At 59.1% G+C, this 23,287-nt stretch overlaps 1 protein-coding gene across 1 annotated transcript in view; it reads left to right on the top strand.

Moving 5' to 3' along the window:
• FRMD1 (FERM domain containing 1) overlaps positions 1–22,894 on the top strand; it is a 37,357-nt gene extending 14,463 nt beyond the window's left edge. Inside the window, 11 exon segments of the mRNA XM_063098388.1 lie at positions 7,463–7,542; positions 7,966–8,042; positions 15,995–16,090; positions 16,092–16,152; positions 16,154–16,204; positions 17,052–17,207; positions 17,859–17,924; positions 18,953–19,127; positions 19,595–19,915; positions 20,815–20,894; positions 22,649–22,894. Of these exon segments, the coding sequence (XP_062954458.1) occupies positions 7,463–7,542; positions 7,966–8,042; positions 15,995–16,090; positions 16,092–16,152; positions 16,154–16,204; positions 17,052–17,207; positions 17,859–17,924; positions 18,953–19,127; positions 19,595–19,915; positions 20,815–20,894; positions 22,649–22,894 (1,409 nt within the window).
• Positions 22,895–23,287: the final 393 nt, after the last annotated feature.

Raw genomic sequence — 23,287 nt, 5'->3', positions numbered from 1 at the left:
AAAACCTGAAGACCCCTGGGGCTGGACACCTCGCTGGGCCAAGCCGCAGGTTCTCCCCGCCCCACGCACCTGTGGCTCTCAGGACCCCAGGGGACACTGCTTCTCTGGATAAGCAGAAATGCTGGGCCCCCTGCTCTTAAATCGCAGTGAGAGTCACTCGGGGGATGCCAGGATGTTTACTTTAGGGAGTCTGTTTCTGTCCTTCCATTTGTGGTTGGTGTCACCTTCTGTGACTTTAGGAATAAAATAAAAATTAGTCTGGAGGAAAGTGTGGGGAGAAAGTTGCGGTGTTGTGGCCCCATTTTTGGCATCCTGTATTTTCATGAGGGAGTTTAGGGGCAGCACAGGAAACCCGGGGAGAGGGTCACTGCTTTTGTGTGGGTCAGATCAGCTGTAGCAAGACACACATGGGGAGTTGGAAACAGCCATCTTTGGGTGGTGGGAATGCTGGGGTCACTGCTCCGTTCTGCTTTCTGTGTGTTCCCAGTTCTCTGCTTTGAGACTGTATTGCTTTCAAAAGTGGGGGAAAGCCCTAAAGCATCCTCCTTCCCCGTGGGACTGATGGCTGTGGCCTCAAAGTCCCCTCTGCAGGGAGAGGGTCTCTGTGCTCAAGAGGGGTCTCTTGGGGATGCAGTTCTACAGGGGTGCGGGTGTGAGGGTAAAGGTGGGGGTCACTGCAGAGCCCTGATCTTCCGGAAGCCTAGAAACAGCAGGTGGTATAGGTCGGGGTCCTGGAAGTGGAGTTTGGCAGAGCCCTGGGTGGGCTCCTCACACTGAAGGGGGCGTCCAGCTGCGGCTCACAAAGGCGGGATCATTACTCTCAGCGGGGGGCACAAACCCTGCCCGTGGAAGGCCCACCAGGATGCAGAGTGGCTCAGGCGGGGCAGGTCCCTGAGGGCTGGGATGCTCCCCGTCTCTAGCACGGCGACAATCTTTGGTGTCAGGGAGTTGCAGGCTGTTCACCGTGCGAAGCCAGAACCCAGATGTGAGCACGGTCAGCCGGCTCCTGTCTTGTTTTCTGTTGACTGAGGCACAAATTCCACACATGAGCTGCCCAGATATTGAAGGTAGAGCTCCTGGATTGGATCTTTGACGTGTGCGTGGCAGAGCCCGCAGGGAGGAGTCATGGAAAAGTGGGTGAGGAGGGAGGACCCTGAGTCCTGAGGGTCAACCCGGGTTGAGGGGCCAGAGTGCCGGGGCTGGACCTCATGCAGAGGGGGACCTACAGGGAGAGCCTCCCCTAGGGCTCGGCTCCAGTGGCCTGGCACCCCCTGCCAGGAGGAGGTGAGCACCCAGAAGGGGGACTGGTGGGCGCATGCAGGGGTGTTTTCTTAGAGAAGGTGTGTTTGCTCCGGGAGGGAGTTCCCAGGTGAGAGGGTTCTTCGACTCCTGCCAACCAGCCCTTTCTTGCTATCTCCTGTGACACTGGACATCTGAGACAGCCTATGGCCGAGCTCGCCAGCCTCAGAGAACAAGTGGGCAGGCAAGTTTGAGAAAGGAATTTGGGGTCACCTTTCCTCCCAGGAGAACCCAGGACTCTCCTTCCTGTTCCAGGAGGACAGACTCAGCTCGCCCAGCACCTGTGGAGCTTGTCATACACCTGATGCTTGGCCACAGAAAACCCTTCTTGGCATGTGGCCAGAGCCCTGACTCTGGAGATCTGGACGTTTTAAATAGGGAGGTCTTGGATTCCTTGCTTCTGTTTGTTCATAAAGTGTAATTTGTGCACATTTAAAAAGCTGAGGCCTATAGCAAAAAGCAAAGGATAAGACCTCTGCATGCAACTTGGGGCTTGGATCTGGAGGCAGAGCAGGACAAGAGAGACAGAGGCAGAGAGACAGGGGCACAAAGCTGAGCCTTACCTGCCCTGGTCCTGAGTTTGAGGTGCTTGATCCTACAACTGTGAGCAAGGTCACCTCATGTCCACCCTGGGCCCGCCCTGCGGTGGCCCGGGCTTTCATGTCCTTCATGCTGGTGTAAAGGGTGACGGGGGACTGTGGAGGAAGTCTGGGTCTTTTGTTCAGTCAATAGGCATTTGCTGGGCTCCACGACGTGCCCTGATTGCCTGCTCAGGGGCTGGGAGGATGACCCTTGAGGGGGAGAGGGTTGGGGAGACTCTGAAGTTGGGTGTGGTCCCCTGCTTGGTTGAGGGAGCCTGTGGCTAAGGCCAGAGGACATGGGCAGTCCTTTCCCCTCCCAGCTGCAAGATTCCCTTCCTAAAGCGAAGACAGTATGTGTGTCAGTCAGGGCCCTCCAGAGGGACACAACCAGAGAGAGACTTATTTTAAGGAACTGCTCATGCAGTTGTGGGACTGGTGTGTCTGCAGCTGCAGGGCAGGCGGCAGGCTGGACACCGGGGGACGTGCCAAGGCTGCAGCTCCCATCCAAGGCAGGAGGCTGATCGGGTGGGGCCCACGGTGGGGCCCACCCACACTGTGAGGGGCGTCACTTCACTCAGAGTGGACAGATGTAAACATCCATCTCATCGGAAAGCACCTCCCGGCAACACGTGCACTGGAGTTTGGCCAAACACCAGGCACCACAGCACAGCCAAGACGGGTGTGTCATTGCGGGATGCTGATGTCTGCTGTCCCTCGCGGGTGCTGGGACCTGGTGGGCAGTTCTAATTTTGAGAAACAAGTGGCATTGTCTTCCAGAAGTGTCATGACAAGGACTTTTTTTGTCGAACTTGAGGTTAATTCATTTTCCCTCCTGGTTACTGTGATCTGAGGGGAGGCCTGGCTGAGGCTGGAGCGCGATTTAGATTACGAATGTGCAGACAGAGGCCTTTGGCTGGCCTGTGCTGAGGCTGAGTCTCAGGATCAGAGCTCCCAAGACAAAAAGAGCCCCCAGGCCCTCTAACAAATACCGCTGGAAGTTGCAGCTCAGGCTGCAGACGCTGCCCGGGTCCGATCTCGAGGGCTGTGAGCAGGTGCGGTGGTGGAGGCCACAGCCTGCGACCGCTTTAAGGAGAGTCGGGAGCAAAGAATGACGATCTAGATTTTTTTAAAATGCTGTTTGCTTAGACCAGGGATCAGCAAACTCTTTCTGTAAAGGCCTGGATAGTAAATATTTTGACCTTACAGCATAAAAGCAGCCATGGACCTCAAGTAAGTGAATGATCGGGGCTGTGTTCCAACAAAACTTTATTTACAAGGACAGGCGGCTGGTCAGGTTTGGGCCAGGCCCTAGTTTCTACCCCTGGCCTGGGAACAGGTTGGGGCGGGGAACCTACCCCAGTGGCCCCTACCGAGACGTCATGAGCTATGTGATTGTGTGTGTTTTTCAACCTCTCCATCTGTAAGGTGGGGACAGGTAACAGTGCCGTCATGTTAAAGATGTAGGGACCGGCTCGGAGTCCTCAGGGAGGAGTGGCACGCGGTGTTCAAGCTGTGTGTTCACGGTGCTGCTGCTCATGTGGTCACGTGTCACACCCTTCCCTGACACAAAAGAACACCGGGGTCGGTGACTTCCCAGCCTTGGGTCTTAGGTGGCTGAGAAGAGCCTGATGTAAGGACTGGAAAGACAGACAAGGCCGAGCAGCAGGTGGGGCCAGGCACCTGCCTCCAGGACAGTGCCCACCCGCAGACCCTTCTGCGTGAGTGTCTTCCCCATCGTGTCTTCAATTTATCTTCAGAACATGCCAGCACTTGGGGAGGGTATATGTTTATACATAATTTGGGTGGCTTTAAGGAAATACTGTGTTACCCTCCTGTGGTTGACTTCATTGTCTGGACTGTAAATTTTATAGTATAAATAAGAACACACGTTGTGTCTTGTCACCTGCGAGAGTTAACTACTAGAATTATCACAGTCCCCTGCTCTCATGGTGGCTGCTGACGAGGCCACCTCCTCGCGGTCTGTCCACAGTGGGGACGTGGCTGGGAAGAGGCCGTCCTGCCCTTGGGGGCCTGAGGTGTGCAGGGTCTGCTGGGGACAAACCTGCCGCCGTTCCCCCTGCCGGTGGGCGGTGGGGGGACCTGCATTGGCCATCTGCCGCAAGCGTCCTTGTGCATCATACGTTCTCCTGCTCATGAGATCACGACCTCGCACTAACACTCTGGAAGGGGCCTGGTGCCATCAAAAGTGCACGTGACGGCAGCTGTATGTTGTCTGGAGCCTGACGGAGCCACACTTCACACTTTCCTTTGCACGTTGTGAAAAGCTGTCACAAGCATGTTGAGACTCGGGAGCGGTAGCCAGGTGGCCTGTCCCCGAGCAGAGGCCCCACACGAGGGGCTGGGGCCCCGTTCAGACCCCAGTGTGACGTCGGCATCACTCTCCTCTTCCTGCCCCGGCTGGGAACTGTTTCTCATCTACTGGATTAAGACATTGGCAGCACAGGACACGAGCGTGGCAGAGGGGTCAGACAGCACAAAAGGGGGGTCTTCAACCAAAAGCCCCTCCATCCCCCAGGCCCCACTCTTCTCCCAGTGGGAGGCAGAGGTTTGAGAGGGTGGCGTGAGGCTGTGCCACCCATCCCGCATGTCCCCTCCTGGCTGAGGGTAGGCACAGCGGCTGTGGTGATGGCTGGGGCAGTGCAGACCCAGTGTCTAGCCCTTGCTGTGACCTCTGCCCAGCCTGGTGGGTCTAGAAGCCTTGGGAGGAGCCAGGCCTGGCTGCGTGGAGCCCCTAGGCTCCCTGTTCCTTCAGAGTTGACCTCTTGCAGACCCTGGAGCTTTGTCCCCAACATAAGGGCAGCTTTGTTTCACAAGCCCCAGAGATTACAGCCAGCTGGCATCCCAGCCAGGAATGGCATTAAATCTGGAATGTGGCCGCATTCCTGGGTGGGGGCACGCAGAGGGGAGGGGAGGGCGTCCCCCCTCCCACACACAGAGAACCAGCCAGCCATGTCTGCAGCACCTGGACGCAGCCTCCCACGCAGGATGTGGCCCTGGGTATGCAACACCCCAGGGCAGGGCTCTGTGGAGCCCCTGCTGTCTCCCCCGAAGCTCGCCCTCAGCCATAGGGGCTTCTTGGACCTAAAGAGGAGCCCCCGTGGATTTTTTCAGGCCTTTCCCAGCCGCCTGGATGGGAAATAACTGTGCCCTTTGTCCCATGTGAATTACCTTTGAGGTTACGGGACTCTGAGTCAGCAGGGGACCACGGCCTTCCCTGTGTTGAAGTCACACGCGAGCAGTTTAAGGTCTTTGTGACTAATTGGGTTGCAAATCCTCTTCTCCTGAGTAGCCTCGTGTTGTAGACTTGGGAGAGACATTAGGACTTCATTTTTTAGAGCGGTTATAGGTTCACAGCAAAATGGGGCAGAAAGTACAGACACTTCCCATATGCCCCTGCCCTGCTGTCCACACCCCTGCCGTGCACGCACTGCAGATGGTGACCTGCAATGGCACACTGTCATCGCACAGAGTCCACTGTCTTCTCTTGGTGGTGCACGTCCTGTGGGTTTGGACAACGCGCAATGACACGTGTCCACGACTGCAGCACCACACAGAGCAGTGTCACTGCCCTGAAGACCCTCTGCACTCCACCTTTCATCCCCGCCCCCAGCCCCTGGCAATCCTGCGTCCTCTCACTGCCTCCCTAGCTTTGTCTTTTCTAGAATGTCATGTGGCTGGAATCATACGGTGTGCAGAAACCTGCATCTGAGGGTAGTCTGTCCACATCTCACGTGGCTTTGCGGCTTCCCTTTCTTTTCAGCGCTGACACATCCCACAGTCCGGCTGCCCTGCAGTCTATGTGGCCATCACTGGCTGAAGCTCAGCTCACATTAAAGATTTTGATCCAGATCTGCCTCCTGCAAGCAGGAAGCAAGGCCTGTGCCAGGAGGTAACCTGGCTGGGGTTGCGGGCCTGTCAAAGCCCAGGGTGGGGACAGTCGGGCCTGTCAAAGCCCAGGGTGGGGACAGTCAGCCCTAGGGGCCAGCAGAGGAGTCTGTCCAGGCTCTGAGGACACCAGGCGAGTTGCTGCACTTGGAGGCCTCAGAGGCCTAGGGTGGGCACAGAACCCAAGAACTCTCTGGAGGACATGCTGTCTTCAGGGCCACCGTGGCCTCCTAGCTCCTCCTCAGCGTCCTCTGTGCAGTGGGCGACCCAGTCAGTCTGCTCGGGCTGCTATGCACGGGCAGCTCACACTACAGGCATTCGAGGCTGGGAGTCCCTTCCGAGGCCTCCCGCCCTGGCATGGCAGCAGCCGACTTCCCTGTCTTCACACGCCTTCCTCCTGCACATGTCTCTCCGTGTCAAATTTCCACGCTTTGTAAGGATGCCAGTCATATGAGGGCCCACCCTAGTGACCTCATTTTAACTTGATTTTCTCTGTAAAGGCCCAGTCTCCAAGTACTATCAGTCACTGAGGTCCTGGGGCTAGGACTTCAACATATGAACTTGGGGCGGGGAGCAAAATTCAGTCCTGACAGGAACAGCACTGGAGCCTCTGATGAGGCTGGGGACACAGGGAACTCCCAGAGCCTGTCAGGTCTGCTGGGCTCAGGCGCGAGGGAGGCAGGCAGATCACAAACTGGGATGACCACCTGCCCCTGTGCAGCCACCTTCTGGGGGGGCCCTGTCTCTCACCACCCAGGCCTGCAGGACCCTCGCCTCCTGGGGAGCCCAGGATAGATGTTTCGGGCTGGTCTGCTGGTTCCCCAGTTCCACCTGTCACAGCCAGGCGTCTGTAAGGTGGCAGCTGAAATTGGGGGTGGTTGGTGTCCACAGACTAGGGTAAAAGTGTCAAGAATAAACCTGCCACACTGGCCTTGCTGACACAGCTCTCTGCAGTCAAGCTCAGCCGACTGGGCTCCGACAGCTCCCACCAGCAACTGTTCCTGGGCTCCCCGGGGTCGTCCTTTCGCTCGAGTTTATTCGAGGGGCTGTGCTTCGCCCCCGTTCTAGGCACTGAGCTTTGACAGTAGTGGAGGGCTCTCCCTGGGCTTATTACTCTCTAGGATAGGCGTTTAGTTTCTTTCCAGCTTTTACAGGAAACACATGGTGGCAACATTCCAAAAGTAGAGAAATTACTAATTTTAGAAAGCAGGCTCTCCTGCCATCCCCTCCCAGGGTAACCAGGTTAACAGGTAAATCTTGGGTCGCTCACGTTAAGTTGGCCAACTTCATACCGGCTTGTAGACATCGCTACTTTTAAGTGACTTATCCTCTCTTACAGCCGGGAGAGGGTGCTGGGGTGGCAGGGCGAGATGGTGTGGACACGCACTGTCCTGTTGCGTCCCCGAAGGTGTGCCTGCAGCACGCGCCCGTTTAGGTATCAGCCGGTGACATCCCTCCCTCTGCTTGGGAAGACCAGTCTAGCAAATGAGCCGCATTGGACATGTGGACGTCGGAGATGCTTCCTCCGGCCGACAGCCTGAGAAGGCCCATGAGTTGCATCGGCGGCGTCGGTTCTGCTGCGCACAGGCTCACCCAAAGCCGAGTTGGTTTTTAACGAACTGTGACGCCAGGGAATGATGGGACTGCTCTGTGAAGTTCTTTTTTTTTCTTTTTAGACCATGAGTATATATTTATGGATTTGGAGCAAAAACTCAGCAAATACTTTTCAAAGGACTGGAAGAGAGAAATATGTAAAGTAAGTGTAAAGGGCAGAGGGGAGAGAGGGTGGGTCACTACAGGGGACCTGCTGCTGCACCCCTGGGACAGGCTTCCCAAGGGCACTGGCACCAGGACCATTCCTTGTGACTGCCGTGGTCACCTGCTCCTGGAGGGGCCACCCCTGCCGACAGAGGTAAGCACCTGATAGACATGCTTGCTGTCCCCACGGTCCCCTGGCGTGACTGTCCTGGGAGTTGACTGATGGTGGCAGGTTAGCGGGCTCCCACGCCCATCTGTGCCAATGCTCTTGAATGCCGTAGACAACACTCCACTAGTTTTTTTTCTTTAATGAATCGCCACAGCTTAAGCTCACAGCCGGGTATGGAAAAATACCAGGGGCAGGCTCCACGCAGTCACTCACTCATGTGGCCTTTCCCGCTTCCTTTCCCTTCCTCGACAGGGAAATGAGAAACCCAGGGCGCCCTTCGTGGTCTTCCTGAGAGTGCAGTTCTACATGGAGAATGGAAGGCTCATCAGGTAACCGTGACTGGCTTTCAAGGGCACTCCCTGGGATCGTGGAAATCCGCCAGGTGACATACAAGTCACGGGAAGGCCAAACACTTAGATCTGAATTTATTCTGAAAAAAAGAATGCACATTATATTTGCTGTTTGCTTTGGGGGGCCGCGCACAATAGTTTATTCATGATTGAAACTTATAAAAATTATGCTGTGAAGATAAGAGCTCTTCAAACACAGGTGTTTTGTTCTCCAGGGCGAGTATTTCTACCTGGGTGTGGGGTTAGGAGAGTCTGTTTTAAGTCGGGCTGTGCTTCCTGCTGGGCTTTTCCTGCTCTTTGCTGCCCCCATTGCCGGCCTCTGGGCCACAGAGGTTCCCAGGATGGTCATGGGTGAGCTGTAGACCTGGGGGCTCCATTCTTCAGCGTCTCCTTAGAGCTGTAGGTAAAGAAAGAGCTCCCTCGGGGCTGCCTGAGGACCCCGATCCACTCTGAGACCAGAGCTATCAATAGGACACGTGAGCAGGGCCTGGGTCTTCCAGGAATCCCCTAAGCAGGTACGGGTCTCAGGCCGTTGGCTTCAAAAAGTGGTGTGTGTGGTTGTGTGGAAGGTTCTAGAGATTGAGGGGTGTGGGTGTGTGGAAGGGTCTGGAGTGGGAGGGATGTGTGGTTGTGTGGAAGGTTCTAGAGATTGAGGGGTGTGGGTGTGTGGAAGGGTCTGGAGTGGGAGGGATGTGTGGTTGTGTGGAAGGGTCTAGAGATTGAGGGGTGTGGGTGTGTGGAAGGGTCTGGAGTGGGAGGGATGTGTGGTTGTGTGGAAGGTTCTAGAGATTGAGGGGTGTGGGTGTGTGGAAGGGTCTGGAGTGGGAGGGATGTGTGGTTGTGTGGAAGGTTCTAGAGATTGAGGGGTGTGGATGTGTGGAAGGGTCTGGAGCAGGAGGGATGTGTGGTTGTGTGGAAGGGTCTGGAGCAGGAGGGATGTGTGGTTGTGTGGAAGGTTCTAGAAATTGAGGGGTGTGGATGCGTGGAAGGGTCTGGAGCAGGAGGGATGTGTGGATGTGTGGAAGGGTCTGGAGCAGGAGGGATGTGTGGTTGTGTGGAAGGTTCTAGAAATTGAGGGGTGTGGGTGTGTGGAAGGGTCTGGAGTGGGAGGGATGTGTGGTTGTGTGGAAGGGTCTAGAGATTGAGGGGTGTGGATGTGTGGAAGGGTCTGGAGCAGGAGGGATGTGTGGTTGTGTGGAAGGTTCTAGAGATTGAGGGGTGTGGATGTGTGGAAGGGTCTGGAGCGGGAGGGATGTGTGGATGTGTGGAAGGGTCTGGAGATTGAGGGGTGTGGGTGTGTGGAAGGGTCTGGAGTGGGAGGGATGTGTGGTTGTGTGGAAGGGTCTGGAGCAGGAGGGATGTGTGGTTGTGTGTAAGGTTCTAGAAATTGAGGGGTGTGGATGTGTGGAAGGGTCTGGAGCGGGAGGGATGTGTGGATGTGTGGAAGGGTCTGGAGATTGAGGGGTGTGGGTGTGTGGAAGGGTCTGGAGTGGGAGGGATGTGTGGTTGTGTGGAAGGGTCTAGAGATTGAGGGGTGTGGGTGTGTGGAAGGGTCTGGAGTGGGAGGGATGTGTGGTTGTGTGGAAGGTTCTAGAGATTGAGGGGTGTGGATGTGTGGAAGGGTCTGGAGCAGGAGGGATGTGTGGTTGTGTGGAATGTTCTAGAAATTGAGGGGTGTGGATGCGTGGAAGGGTCTGGAGCAGGAGGGATGTGTGGATGTGTGGAAGGGTCTGGAGCAGGAGGGATGTGTCGTTGTGTGGAAGGTTCTAGAAATTGAGGGGTGTGGTTGTGTGGAAGGGTCTGGAGCGGGAGGGATGTGTGGTTGTGTGGAAGGGTCTGGAGATTGAGGGGTGTGGGTGTGTGGAAGGGTCTGGAGTGGGAGGGATGTGTGGTTGTGTGGAAGGGTCTGGAGCGGGAGGGATGTATGGTTGTGTGGAAGGTTCTAGAGATTGAGGGGTGTGGATGTGTGGAAGGGTCTGGAGCAGGAGGGATGTGTGGTTGTGTGGAAGGTTCTAGAGATTGAGGGATGTGGGTGTGTGGAAGGGTCTGGAGCAGGAGGGATGTGTGGTTGTGTGGAAGAGTCTGAAGTGGGAGGGATGTGTGGTTGTGTGGAAGGGTCTGGAGCAGGAGGGATGTGTGGTTGTGTGGAAGGTTCTAGAGATTGAGGGGTGTGGATGTGTGGAAGGGTCTGGAGCAGGAGGGATGTGTGGTTGTGTGGAAGGGTCTGGAGTGGGAGGGATGTGTGGTTGTGTGGAAGGTTCTAGAGATTGAGGGGTGTGGGTGTGAGGAAGGGGCTGAAGTGGGAGGGATGTGTGGTTGTGTGGAAGGTTCTAGAGATTGAGGGGTGTGGGTGTGTGGAAGGGTCTGGAGTGGGAGGGATGTGTGGTTGTGTGGAAGGGTCTAGAGATTGAGGGGTGTGGGTGTGTGGAAGGGTCTGGAGAGGGAGGGATGTGTGGTTGTGTGGAAGGGTCTAGAGATTGAGGGGTGTGGGTGTGTGGAAGGGTCTGGAGTGGGAGGGATGTGTGGTTGTGTGGAAGGTTCTAGAGATTGAGGGGTGTGGGTGTGTGGAAGGGTCTGGAGTGGGAGGGATGTGTGGTTGTGTGGAAGGTTCTAGAGATTGAGGGGTGTGGATGTGTGGAAGGGTCTGGAGCAGGAGGGATGTGTGGTTGTGTGGAAGGGTCTGGAGCAGGAGGGATGTGTGGTTTTGTGGAAGGTTCCAGAAATTGAGGGGTGTGGATGCGTGGAAGGGTCTGGAGCAGGAGTGATGTGTGGATGTGTGGAAGGGTCTGGAGCAGGAGGGATGTGTGGTTGTGTGGAAGGTTCTAGAAATTGAGGGGTATGGGTGTGTGGAAGGGTCTGGAGTGGGAGGGATGTGTGGTTGTGTGGAAGGGTCTAGAGATTGAGGGGTGTGGATGTGTGGAAGGGTCTGGAGCAGGAGGGATGTGTGGTTGTGTGGAAGGGTCTGGAGCAGGAGGGATGTGTGGTTGTGTGTAAGGTTCTAGAAATTGAGGGGTGTGGATGTGTGGAAGGGTCTGGAGCGGGAGGGATGTGTGGATGTGTGGAAGGTTCCAGAAATTGAGGGATGTGTGGTTGTGAGGAAGGGTCTGGAGCGGGAGGGATGTGTCGTTGTGTGGAAGGTTCTAGAGATTGAGGGGTGTGGATGTGTGGAAGGGTCTGGAGATTGAGGGGTGTGGGTGTGTGGAAGGGTCTGGAGTGGGAGGTATGTGTGGTTGTGTGGAAGGGTCTGAAGTGGGAGGGATGTGTGGTTGTGTGGAAGGGTCTGGAGCAGGAGGGATGTGTCGTTATGTGGAAGGTTCTAGCGTTTGAGGGGTGTGGATGTGTGGAAGGGTCTGGAGCAGGAGGGATGTGTGCTTGTGTGGAAGGTTCTAGAAATTGAGGGATGTGTGGTTGTGTGGAAGGGTCTGGAGCGGGAGGGATGTGTGGGTGTGTGGAAGGTTCTAGAGATTGAGGGATGTGTGGTTGTTTGGAAGGGTCTGGAGCGGGAGGGATGTGTGGTTGTGTGGAAGGGTCTGGAGCAGGAGGGATGTGTGGTTGTGTGGAAGGTTCTAGAGATTGAGGGGTGTGGATGTGTGGAAGGGTCTGGAGCAGGAGGGATGTGTGGTTGTGTGGAATGTTCTAGAAATTGAGGGGTGTGGATGTGTGGAAGGGTCTGGAGCAGGAGGGATGTGTGGATGTGTGGAAGGGTCTGGAGCAGGAGGGATGTGTCGTTGTGTGGAAGGTTCTAGAAATTGAGGGGTGTGGTTGTGTGGAAGGGTCTGGAGCGGGAGGGATGTGTGGTTGTGTGGAAGGGTCTGGAGATTGAGGGGTGTGGGTGTGTGGAAGGGTCTGGAGTGGGAGGGATGTGTGGTTGTGTGGAAGGGTCTGGAGCGGGAGGGATGTGTCGTTGTGTGGAAGGTTCTAGAGATTGAGGGGTGTGGATGTGTGGAAGGGTCTGGAGATTGAGGGGTGTGGGTGTGTGGAAGGGTCTGGAGTGGGAGGTATGTGTGGTTGTGTGGAAGGGTCTGAAGTGGGAGGGATGTGTGGTTGTGTGGAAGGGTCTGGAGCAGGAGGGATGTGTCGTTATGTGGAAGGTTCTAGAGATTGAGGGGTGTGGATGTGTGGAAGGGTCTGGAGCAGGAGGGATGTGTGGTTGTGTGGAAGGTTCTAGAAATTGAGGGATGTGTGGTTGTGTGGAAGGGTCTGGAGCGGGAGGGATGTGTGGGTGTGTGGAAGGTTCTAGAGATTGAGGGATGTGTGGTTGTTTGGAAGGGTCTGGAGCGGGAGGGATGTGTGGTTGTGTGGAAGGGTCTGGAGCAGGAGGGTTGTGTGGGTGTGTGGAAGGGTCTGGGGCGGGAGGGATGTGTGGTTGTGTGGAAGGGTCTAGAGCAGGAGGGATGTGTGGGTGTGTGGAAGGGTCTGGGGTGGGAGGGATGTGTGGTTGTGTGGAAGGGTCTGGAGCAGGAGGGATGTGTGATTGTGTGGAAGGTTCTAGAGATTGAGGGGTGTGGATGTGTGGAAGGGTCTGGAGCAGGAGGGATGTGTGGTTGTGTGGAAGGTTCTAGAAATTGAGGGATGTGTGGTTGTGTGGAAGGGTCTGGGGCGGGAGGGATGTGTGGTTGTGAGTAAGGGTCTGGAGCAGGAGGGATGTGTGGGTGTGTGGAAGGGTCTGGAGCAGGAGGGATGTGTGGTTGTGTGGAAGGTTCTAGAAATTGAGGGATGTATGGTTGTGTGGAAGGGTCTGGAGCGGGAGGGATGTGTGGGTGTGTGGAAGGGTCTGGAGCGGGAGGGATGTGTGGATGTGTTGTTGTGTAGAAGGTTCTAGAGATTGAGGGGTGTGAATGTGTGGGTCTGGAGCAGGAGGGATGTGTGGTTGTGTGGAAGGGTCTGGAGCGGGAGGGATGTGTGGATGTGTGGTTGTGTGGAAGGTTCTAGAGATTGAGGGGTGTGGATGTGTGGAAGGGTCTGGAGCTGGAGGGATGTGTGGTTGTGTGGAAGGTTCTAGAGATTGAGGGGTGTGGATGTGTGGAAGGGTCTGGAGCAGGAGGGATGTGTGGTTGTGTGGAAGGTTCTAGAGATTGAGGGGTGTGGATGTGTGGAAGGGTCTGGAGCGGGAGGGATGTGTGGTTGTGTGGAAGGTTCTAGAGATTGAGGGGTGTGGATGTGTGGAAGGGTCTGGAGCAGGAGGGATGTGTGGTTGTGTGGAAGGGTCTGGAGCGGGAGGGATGTGTGGTTGTGTGGAAGGGTCTGGAGCAGGAGGGATGTGTGGTTGTGTGGAAGGTTCTAGAGATTGAGGGGTGTGGATGTGTGGAAGGGTCTGGAGCGGGAGGGATGTGTGGTTGTGTGGAAGGGTCTGGAGCGGGAGGGATGTGTGGATGTGTGGTTGTGTGGAAGGTTCTAGAGATTGAGGGGTGTGGATGTGTGGAAGGGTCTGGAGCAGGAGGGATGTGTGGTTGTGTGGAAGGGTCTGGAGTGGGAGGGATGTGTGGTTTTGTGGAAGGTTCTAGAGATTGAGGGGTGTGGATGTGTGGAAGGGTCTGGAGCAGGAGGGATGTGTGGTTGTGTGGGAGGGTCTGGAGTGGGAGGGATGTGTGGGTGTGTGGAAGGGTCTGGAACGGGAGGGATGTGTGGATGTGTGGTTGTGGAAGGTTCTAGAGATTGAGGGGTGTGGGTGTGTGGAAGGGTCTGGAGCGGGAGGGATGTGTGGTTGTGTGGAAGGTTCTAGGGATTGAGGAGTGTGGATGTGTGGAAGGGTCTGGAGCAGGAGGGATGTGTGGTTGTGTGGAAGGGTCTGGAGCGGGAGGGATGTGTGGTTGTGAGGAAGGGTCTGGAGCAGGAGGGATGTCTGGGTGTGTGGAAGGGTCTGGAGCAGGAGGGATGTGTGGTTGTGTGGAAGGTTCTAGGGATTGAGGAGTGTGGATGTGTGGAAGGGTCTGGAGCAGGAGGGATGTGTGGTTGTGAGGAAGGGTCTGGAGCAGGAGGGATGTGTGGGTGTGTGGAAGGGTCTGGAGCGGGAGGGATGTGTGGTTGTGTGGAAGGTTCTAGGGATTGAGGAGTGTGGATGTGTGGAAGGGTCTGGAGCAGGAGGGATGTGTGGTTGTGTGGAAGGGTCTGGAGCGGGAGGGATGTGTGGTTGTGAGGAAGGGTCTGGAGCAGGAGGGATGTGTGGGTGTGTGGAAGGGTCTGGAGCGGGAGGGATGTGTGGATGTGTTGTTGTGTAGAAGGTTCTAGAGATTGAGGGGTGTGGATGTGTGGAAGGGTCTGGAGCAGGAGGGATGTGTGGTTGTGTGGAAGGGTCTGGAGCGGGAGGGATGTGTGGATGTGTGGTTGTGTGGAAGGTTCTAGAGATTGAGGGGTGTGGATGTGTGGAAGGGTCTGGAGCAGGAGGGATGTGTGGTTGTGTGGAAGGTTCTAGAGATTGAGGGGTGTGGATGTGTGGAAGGGTCTGGAGCAGGAGGGATGTGTGGTTGTGTGGAAGGTTCTAGAGATTGAGGGGTGTGGATGTGTGGAAGAGTCTGGAGCAGGAGGGATGTGTGGTTGTGTGGGAGGGTCTGGAGCAGGAGGGTTGTGTGGGTGTGTGGAAGGGTCTGGAGCGGGAGGGATGTGTGGATGTGTGGTTGTGGAAGGTTCTAGAGATTGAGGGGTGTGGGTGTGTGGAAGAGTCTGGAGCAGGAGGGATGTGTGGTTGTGTGGGAGGGTCTGGAGTGGGAGGGATGTGTGGGTGTGTGGAAGGGTCTGGAGCGGGAGGGATGTGTGGATGTGTGGTTGTGGAAGGTTCTAGAGATTGAGGGGTGTGGGTGTGTGGAAGGGTCTGGAGCGGGAGGGATGTGTCGTTGTGTGGAAGGTTCTAGAGATTGAGGGGTGTGGATGTGTGGAAGGGTCTGGAGCAGGAGGGATGTGTGGTTGTGTGGAAGGGTCTGGAGCGGGAGGGATGTGTGGTTGTGTGGAAGGTTCTAGAGATTGAGGGGCGTGGATGTGTGGAAGGGTCTGGAGCGGGAGGGATGTGTGGTTGTGTGGAAGGGTCTGGAGCGGGAGGGATGTGTGGATGTGTGGTTGTGTGGAAGGTTCTAGAGATTGAGGGGTGTGGGTGTGTGGAAGGGTCTGGAGCTGGAGGGATGTGTGGGTGTGTGGAAGGTTCTAGAGATTGAGGGGTGTGGGTGTGTGGAAGGGTCTGGAGCAGGAGGGATGTGTGGTTGTGTGGAAGGGTCTGGAGCGGGAGGGATGTGTGGTTGTGTGGAAGGGTCTGGAGCAGGAGGGATGTGTGGTTGTGTGGAAGGCAGACCCTGTGCTGTGGGGCTCAGCAGGATGGGTGATATCACAGTGTCAGAAAAAGTCTGGAATTAAGATTGCCTGAGCCTGTCTCCTGCTCCGTGCCCATCTGTTGGGAATGCGCTTCTAGAGACCTGGTCTGCCCTGGGGTCAGCAGGTTCCAAATGCTGGCGCTGCAGCGACCCCCACTAGGGAAGGTGCCTGGCCCTGGCCTGGAGGGTAAAGCTCCGTCTGGGCCTCACGGAGGGCGCCTTGCAGGAGCGGGCTGGGCTGGCCCTGCAGAGAGGAAGGGCCCCTGGGGAGGGTGCGGGGTGGGCACTGGCCGGGTGGACAGGAGGGGCATGGGGAGGGCACGGGAGGATAGAGGGGAGGTGGCGGGGAGGACAGGGGGGAGGTGGCGGGCAGGACAGAGGGGAGGTCGCGGGGAGGACAGAGGGGAGGTCGCGGGGAGGACAGAGGGGAGGTCGCGGGGAGGTCAGAGGGGAGGTCGCGGGGAGGACAGAGGGGTGGTCGCGGGCAGGACAGAGGGGAGGTCGCGGGGAGGACAGAGGGGTGGTCGCGGGGAGGACAGAGGGGCGGTCGTGGAGGGGGTCGAGGGGAGGGGCGCGGGGTGGCTGCCCCTGCCCCAGCCCGAGCCCTCGCCCACCGCCGGCGCCCACGGGCAGGGACGTCGCGGCGCGGCGCCTGTTGTACGTGCAGCTGCGGGAGCGCGTGCCGAGTTCCGAGCGCGCGCACCGGGAGGACGCCTACTTCCTTCTGGTGGTGCGCGCTGCAGGCCGACCTCGGCGACCTCGGCGACCTCGGCGACCTCGACGACCTGAGCGAGCCGGTGCGCGCGGCGCTACTTCGAGCCTAGCGCCTACTTCCCGCCCTGGGTGAGGCCGCGCCCCGCCGCGCCCCGCCGCGCCGTCTCTTCCCGCCTGTGGGGTCCTCGCCCCGCCGCGCCGGCGCTGCGTCTCGGTTGCTCGGTTTCCTCGTGTGTGACCCGGAACGGTGCCCTCCCGGGCTCTGAGCTGCCCTGGGGCCTCCCGCACAGCCGCTGCCCTCCTGGCACCCTGTCCCTCTGGGCCTCCCGCACAGCCGCTGCGCTCCCGGCACCCTGTCCCTCGGGGCCTCCCGCACAGCCGCTGCGCTCCCGGCACCCTGTCCCTCTGGGCCTCCCGCACAGCCGCTGCCCTCCCGGCACCCTGTCCCTCTGGGCCTCCCGCACAGCCGCTGCCCTCCCGGCACCCTGTCCCTCTGGGCCTCCCGCACAGCCGCTGCCCTCCCGGCACCCTGTCCCTCTGGGCCTCCCGCACAGCCGCTGCCCTCCCGGCACCCTGTCCCTCTGGGCCTCCCGCACAGCCGCTGCCCTCCCGGCACCCTGTCCCTCTGGGCCTCCCGCACAGCCGCTGCGCTCCCGGCACCCTGTCCCTCTGGGCCTCCCGCACAGCCGCTGCCCTCCCGGCACCCTGTCCCTCTGGGCCTCCCGCACAGCCGCTGCCCTCCTGGCACCCTGTCCCTCTGGGCCTCCCGCACAGCCGCTGCCCTCCTGGCACCCTGTCCCTCTGGGCCTCCTGCACAGCCGCTGCGCTCCCGGCACCCTGTCCCTCTGGGCCTCCCCCGTGCCCAGCTCGTGGTCCGTCCCATCCCCACGGGCAGGTTCTGAAGAGCCATGGTGTGTTGGGGGCAGAATCACCACCCGGGTGGAGGCACCTAGATGTCCCCTCCATCCGTCCACAGATCGTCGCTAAGAGGGGGACCGACTACATCCTCAGCCACTTGCCCGCCCTACACCGCGAGCAGCGCGGCCTGAGCCCCACGGAGGCCGAGCTGCACGTCATCAGGGAGGCCTGCCAGCTGGAGGACGTGCCCGTCCACTTCTTCAGGCTGTACAAGGTGGCCGGGGGCAGGGGGCAGGGCCCGACCCCAGCACAGGGACACACAGATCCCCCACGGCTGACAGTATGACCAGGACCCCAGGACAGGGGGTGACAGTGAGTCTTCAGGACATGGCTGGGCTTGGTGTGATGGAGGTTTAAGTTGTGCTTGTTCATGGAGGTGGGACTGCTGGTCCTCCGGTGGGTTTGGGTGGGTGACATGAAAACTTTGTGGACTGTCCTGGGAAGCCAAAGCCCGCTCAGCTTTTGCTGTGATAAATGAGTTGTTGGTCTAATACTGGAACGAAGGAGACTATCTGTGAACAGACTTGGCCTCCACTATTTTCCTGCCAGCGTCCACACGCAGCATGGCGTTTATTTCTTAGGGGACAGCCCTGCACAGGAAGAATTTGGGGACTGACGTTTTATCCGTTGAGGTTTAAGGAGCTTGAGTATGTTAGGTGAATTGAAAGACAGAAGGTGCTGGGGGCAGGTGGCAGTGAGCAGCCTCTGGCATTGACAGGGGTCCTGGGAGCCAGCCTGGGGCCACAGTCAGCTGGTTCCTGGAGGGTCCATAGCCCCTGGCCGGACTGACCACACCCCACCTGCCCTTGAGGCTGGACCCTCCCCAGGTCCACGACTTTCACCTCTCTGACCTGTGTGCGTTTAGGATAAAAAGGAAGATCACCTGACCATTGTCCTGGGACTGACGCTCCAAGGAATGCACATCTATCAGGTGACTGGCCAGGCTGGCCAGCCTCACGGAGACCCTCCCCCTCCCCTCCCCCTCCCCCTCCTCCCCACCCCCTCCACTCCCTCTCCTCCCCCTCCCCTCCCCTCCCCCCTCCTCTCCCTCTCCTCCTCCTCCCCTCCCCCTCCCCCTCCTTCCCACCCCCTCCTCTCCCTCTCCTCCTCCTCCCCTCCCGCTCCCCACAAGGGTTGGGCCTCACTGCCCCTCCTTCCATCACAGCGCTGCCAGCCCCTCCTGGACATGCCCGTATCTCCTGTTTTGCAGGAGGCGAGCCACTCTCGGCAGCTGCTGTGCGACTTCCCCTGGCCCCACATCAGGAAGCTGGTGTTTCTGGTGGGTGTCTGTTGGGGGATTCTCAATGCTGCTAGAGCCCTGGAGAGCCTGGGCACTGTGTCTGTCCTCAGGGTGCTTCCCTGGCTCTGCATCCCCACAAGGTTCACGGTCCCCTGCTGCCGCCGCTCAGCGCACAAACCCTGCTCCTCCCGCCCGTCCTCAGGGCTGTGCCTGGCCTGGCTCTGCTGGCGCCCAGCATTACGGGGCCATGCTGAGGTCCTGAGGCTGTTCTTATCGAAAGAGGACTTCTGGCTCCTGAGTGGAGAAAATAAAGGGAGAGAGGACAAATCACGGACACGCACCTGTTGCAGCCTCTGTCCCTCTCGTCCCGGCCCCAGAGCTGGCTCCCTGGGCCACCCATGGCTGGGATGCGGGGGATGCAGTGAGACCGACGATGTCACGTCCCACCCTTCTCTCCACACCCCCTTAGGCAGCTGTGGGCAAGGAAGGTTCTAGCATAGGAGAACTCCTCTGGATGCTCAGGCATCTTCTCATCCCCAAGGACAGAGCGGAGCACCCTGGGTGCAGCGGCCACAGAACCCGTTTGCATACAGACATCAAATTTGTGTAATGACACCCTCGGCCACTTCCCGGCTGGGGTTATGCTGACGTTCCATTCTTTCCCGTCACCGGGGCGGTGGTTCTCAGTTTGTAAAGTTGCGTGTCCCCCATTTGTTCAGGGCAAGAAGCTGGAGATCCAGCCGGACGGGCTGCCGTCGGCGCCGAAGCTGGTCTACTACACGGGCTGCGCCTGGCGCTCCCGGCACCTGCTGCAGCTGCTCCGCAGCAGCCACCAGCTGCACCTCGGCCTGCAGCCCACGCTGCGACAGCTGCAGCAGCTCGAGGCGGCGGAAGGTGGGCACGCCCGCCCGGGTCGGGCCAGATGCTCAGATACAGCGGCTGGGCTGCACCTTCTCTTTCTCCTGTCATGGGCGGTGACCAGTGGCTCCCGTGTCCCTCAAGATGTTCCGGTCAAGGGGGTAGTGGTGACCCACCATCCCCGGCTCTTCTTGGAGCAGGATTCTGTAGATGGGGGCCAGGGGAGGAGGACAGCTTGAGGGCTGCCGTGACCTTCTATGTTCATTGTTCTAGAATCCCAGGCCTCGGTTTCCCACTGCTCACATCGTTTGCCCCAGAAAGAGCAAGAAACGCAGGTTATGGAAGGGTCCAGCCTCAGCATCCCGCCCTGCCCAGCGTCTCATTCTGCCTCATCTTCACCTGACCGGAGCTCGCGCGCCTGTCCCTGGCTGTCCCCACTGTGTCTGCCTGGCTCTAAGGAGCCGTCTCTGCCTGGCTCTCACGCGTGCTTCCCTCCTGCACAGAGAAGAAGCACTACCGGGAGTCCTACGTCAGCGACACGCTGGAGCTGGACCTGGACCCGGTCGACAGGGGCTCCCCGGGCAGCAGGGACGGCAGCTGGTGCCCCCGCCACCGCCTCTCACTCTGCTCCGCCAGCAGCCACAGCAGCTCCCACATGTCCGGCATCGAGGTCGACTCCCAGCCGGAGTCTGGGGAGATGTCAGTGGACGAGTCCGCGGGGGCTGCGGGGCTCCTTGGGAACACATCGTCCAGCAGCTGCAGCACCAGCCATGGCAGCAGCAGCACAGGCCAGCCCCGGGCTGACACTCAGGCCCGGCTGGATGGTGAGTCTGTGGCCCCACCAGCCCCAACCTGCCCCCCCAAGTGTTGGTCCCCTGAGAGAGACCAAGCTACATGAGACCATGAGTCACAGGAAGTGTGCCAGAACATACCAGAAGTGGCCGAGACCGGAGGGTGGAGCTGCCTGCCACCTGCCATCAGCATCCCAACCAGCGCAGGGTGGCCACATGGCCAGGGTCAGGGACAGGAGTGGGGTGTCCTGGGGTGTGAATGGCTGAGGTCCCTTAGCTTTCTCTGCAGTTCGTCCCACGGTGGACTGGCCTGGCCCCTGGGCAACCCCACATCCTTGACAGTGGATGTGATGGAGTCATCTGAGGACTGGCCTCAGGGCCTGATGGCCACCCAGCATCAACCAATATCACCCAGAGTCACCCAGAGTCACCTAAGGTCACCAGCATCCCTAAGTGATGACTACCCAGCCTCACCCAGGGTCAGGTAGTTTCTGTCACTCACCAGTGTGTCCACCATTAAATTTTGAATGCTGGGACCACTGGTAAAGGACCGGTGGCCCTCATCTCTGAGGCTTTGTCCACACTCTGTGGCTCACAGTCCAGGGGGATAGTAACAGAACACGACATTTGCTCGGTGACAGCCCGTTTTATCAGACATCAGAATTTTGTCAACCAAAGCAGCTACAGTGTCAAGGCACGAGAGCAGAGTGTGCCGTGGGGACAGGCAGCGGCCCTGGCCCTTTGCCTACCTTTCCTATGAGCCCAGCCTCTCCCCCAGCCCCAGGCCCGGCCTCACGAGGGCCCCGGGTCCCACCGGCCCCACAGGGAAGTGTTCAGGGCTCATGGTGGGATCCCACCCAGGCAAGGAGGAGATACCACCTGTTAGAGGGGACCCAGAAGCCTAGGCCCCTGCTCACGCCCCCTCCCCATAGCTGCTGGCTTGGAGCCCTTCGCGGTGGCGCGAGTCACGCTGCTCAAGACCAGAGGCCGGAGTGCTGAGGCCCCACACCAGGTAGGGGCCCCACTCCACCCCATCTCCCAGGCCCGCCGTCCTAGGCCCACCCAAGGGCCCTCAACAGAGACCCCTGGAGACACCAGGCAGGAGGGGAGGGTGAGGCTCTTGGGGAACAAGGCAGCTCGGGGCTTTTTCACAGCCTCGGCCTCAGCTCCCAAGTGAGTGCTGCCTCCACTCAGTGAGGAGTGTGGGTCCTCCTGGTCTGGGGTTGTATGAACCTGCATGTAGCCTGTATGTGGGTCTGTGTGTGGCCTGCATGTGCCCTGCATGTGCTCTGCATGTGGACCTGTGTGTATTCTGCATGTGGATCTGCATGTGCTCTGTGTGCTCTGCATGTGGGCCTGTGTGTGCTCTGCGTGTGGACCCGTGTGCTCTGTGTGTGGACCCGTGTGTGCTCTGTGTGGGGGCCTGTGTGTGCAAAGCACCTGACCCCCTGCTCTATGGAGCTCAGAGCCCAGCCTGAGGGACCCATGTGGAAGCATCATGCAGCCTGCATGTGGCCCTGCCTGTGGCTCTACATGTGGCACTGTGTGTGGCCGTGCACACAGACTGGCCACCCTCCTTCCCTCCATCCAGCTCCACCATCCAGTGGGGGGCCCCGTAGGTACAGGGCTCTCTGGGCTGTCCTTCATGTCCCATGGGTGGGCTTGGGGTTCCTGGCCTGGCTCCAAGCTGACCGGGGCCCTGCCCCCAGGAGAGTGGGGCCTCTGCTCCGGTGAGCCCCATGATGAATCCTCCAGAAAGAAAGAGAAAACCGTGGTGTGGCTGAGCAGGAAGCGTGAGGCTGAACTCAGAGGGGGTCAGAGCTAGATGCAGGGAGGAGGGGAGAAGAGGCCGCATGTCCCGAGTGGGGCTATGACAGCAGGGCCAGGCCAGCCCAAATCCAGAGCAGCTCGTTTAGCAGAGGAGATGGTGCCTTCCCAAAGCAGCTGGGGCTTGTGGCCAGAGACCGTCTGCTCTTGAAAACAGTGTTGATCGGAAACAGGAGAAGCACGTGGAAGGCAGATCAGAGCTGCTGCCACACGTCTGCCTGTGCGCTACATGGGGGTCCTCAAGGAGGATGGCGGGGCTGTCGCGGCAGAGAAGTCCCGTGTGAGGCATCACCTCTGGGTGGTGGACGCGCCCAGCTAGACAGGATCTGGGACAGTCCACTCTGAACACAGTCTCCTCCGGTGTGTAGCGAGGGCAGCTCTTGCTGTCCCAGGTGGCTCTGGAGCTGTGTGCGGGGACACCACCTGGAGCCTGTTCCCAAAGCGCAGCAAAAAGAGAGCATCTGGCCCAGTGAGTTAGAAGGAAGAGCATAGCTGGGGAGAGAAGCTGCAGGCGGCCAGTGCCCCGGGGGCCAGGGCCGGAGGCCCCCTCAGGGCTCTCTGCGGGGGACGGGGGCCCCGGGGCTCCCGAAGTGCATCGGAACAGAGCGCCTGAGCCCCTGCTCTACAGAGCTCACAGCCCCCCGACCATGCGGACATGTTGAGGGTCAGCAATATTATAGGGAAACTGAGGCAGGTGGCTTGCAGTGCTGTTGTGTGCCAGGAGGCCGGGGGAGGTGAGGGAGGAGGCAGCCTGGCTTCTGGGACCGAGTGAGCATCCCTGGTGGGACGGCCCGTTAGGCCGAGACCGAGCGTGTGCAGAGAAGCCGTCCAGGTCAGGTGGACGTCGGCAGGCAGGTGCAGCTCTGTAGCTAGACCAGCATGGATGGAGTCTGCAGCCCCGGAGGGGAGAAGGCCACAGCCCATGGTCTGTCCCTGCAGGTCGGGGATGTGAAAGCCAGCGGCAGTGAGCAACGGCACAGCTGCAGCCTGGACGACGTGCGTCTGTGCCGGCCGGCCCCATGCCCTGCACCCGCCTCACACAGCTGCACCTTTGGCTGAGCCCCAGAGGGAGGGCTGGCCGCCCCCTGCGAGACCAGGGCCACCCTCCACAGCAAGAGGCCCATGAACTGCCTCTCCCTGGACCTGCTCGGGGAGGAGCCGCTGCCAAAGGAGTTTGTGGTGTAGACGCCGTCCACATAGCCCCGCCAGCCCTGGGGGTGGCTCAGCCCCTACCGCACCACTGCACGTGGCCAGGGCTTCACCCCTTCCTGCCCACTGGACATTCCCTGCCTCCCCAGTTGGCTCTCCCTGTCTTCTCCCATAAGAGGTGTGGCACCAGCTCTGCCATCGTCACCCTGGGAGGTGATGGGCAGGTCCCATGCTCCCTGTGGCAGCCATGGTCTGCCTGGAGCTCCTCCCACTGAGGCCTCCAGGGGCCAAAAGTCAAAGTCTGGCCATCGGTTTTCTGGGAGGTCACAGGTCAGTGGTGGTGGCAGCCCCTGAGGTAGCTTCCAGTCTGGGACAGCAGGTGTTACAGGGGAGCCCAGACCAAGCAGAGAGCTCCTTGGAGTCCTCGTG

This window comes from Cynocephalus volans, chromosome 5 (genome assembly GCF_027409185.1).
Source record: "Cynocephalus volans isolate mCynVol1 chromosome 5, mCynVol1.pri, whole genome shotgun sequence".
Taxonomy (NCBI): domain Eukaryota; kingdom Metazoa; phylum Chordata; class Mammalia; order Dermoptera; family Cynocephalidae; genus Cynocephalus; species Cynocephalus volans.
The sequence above is the reverse complement of the archived record's forward strand: the minus strand, read 5'-3'. Positions and strand labels throughout refer to the sequence as shown.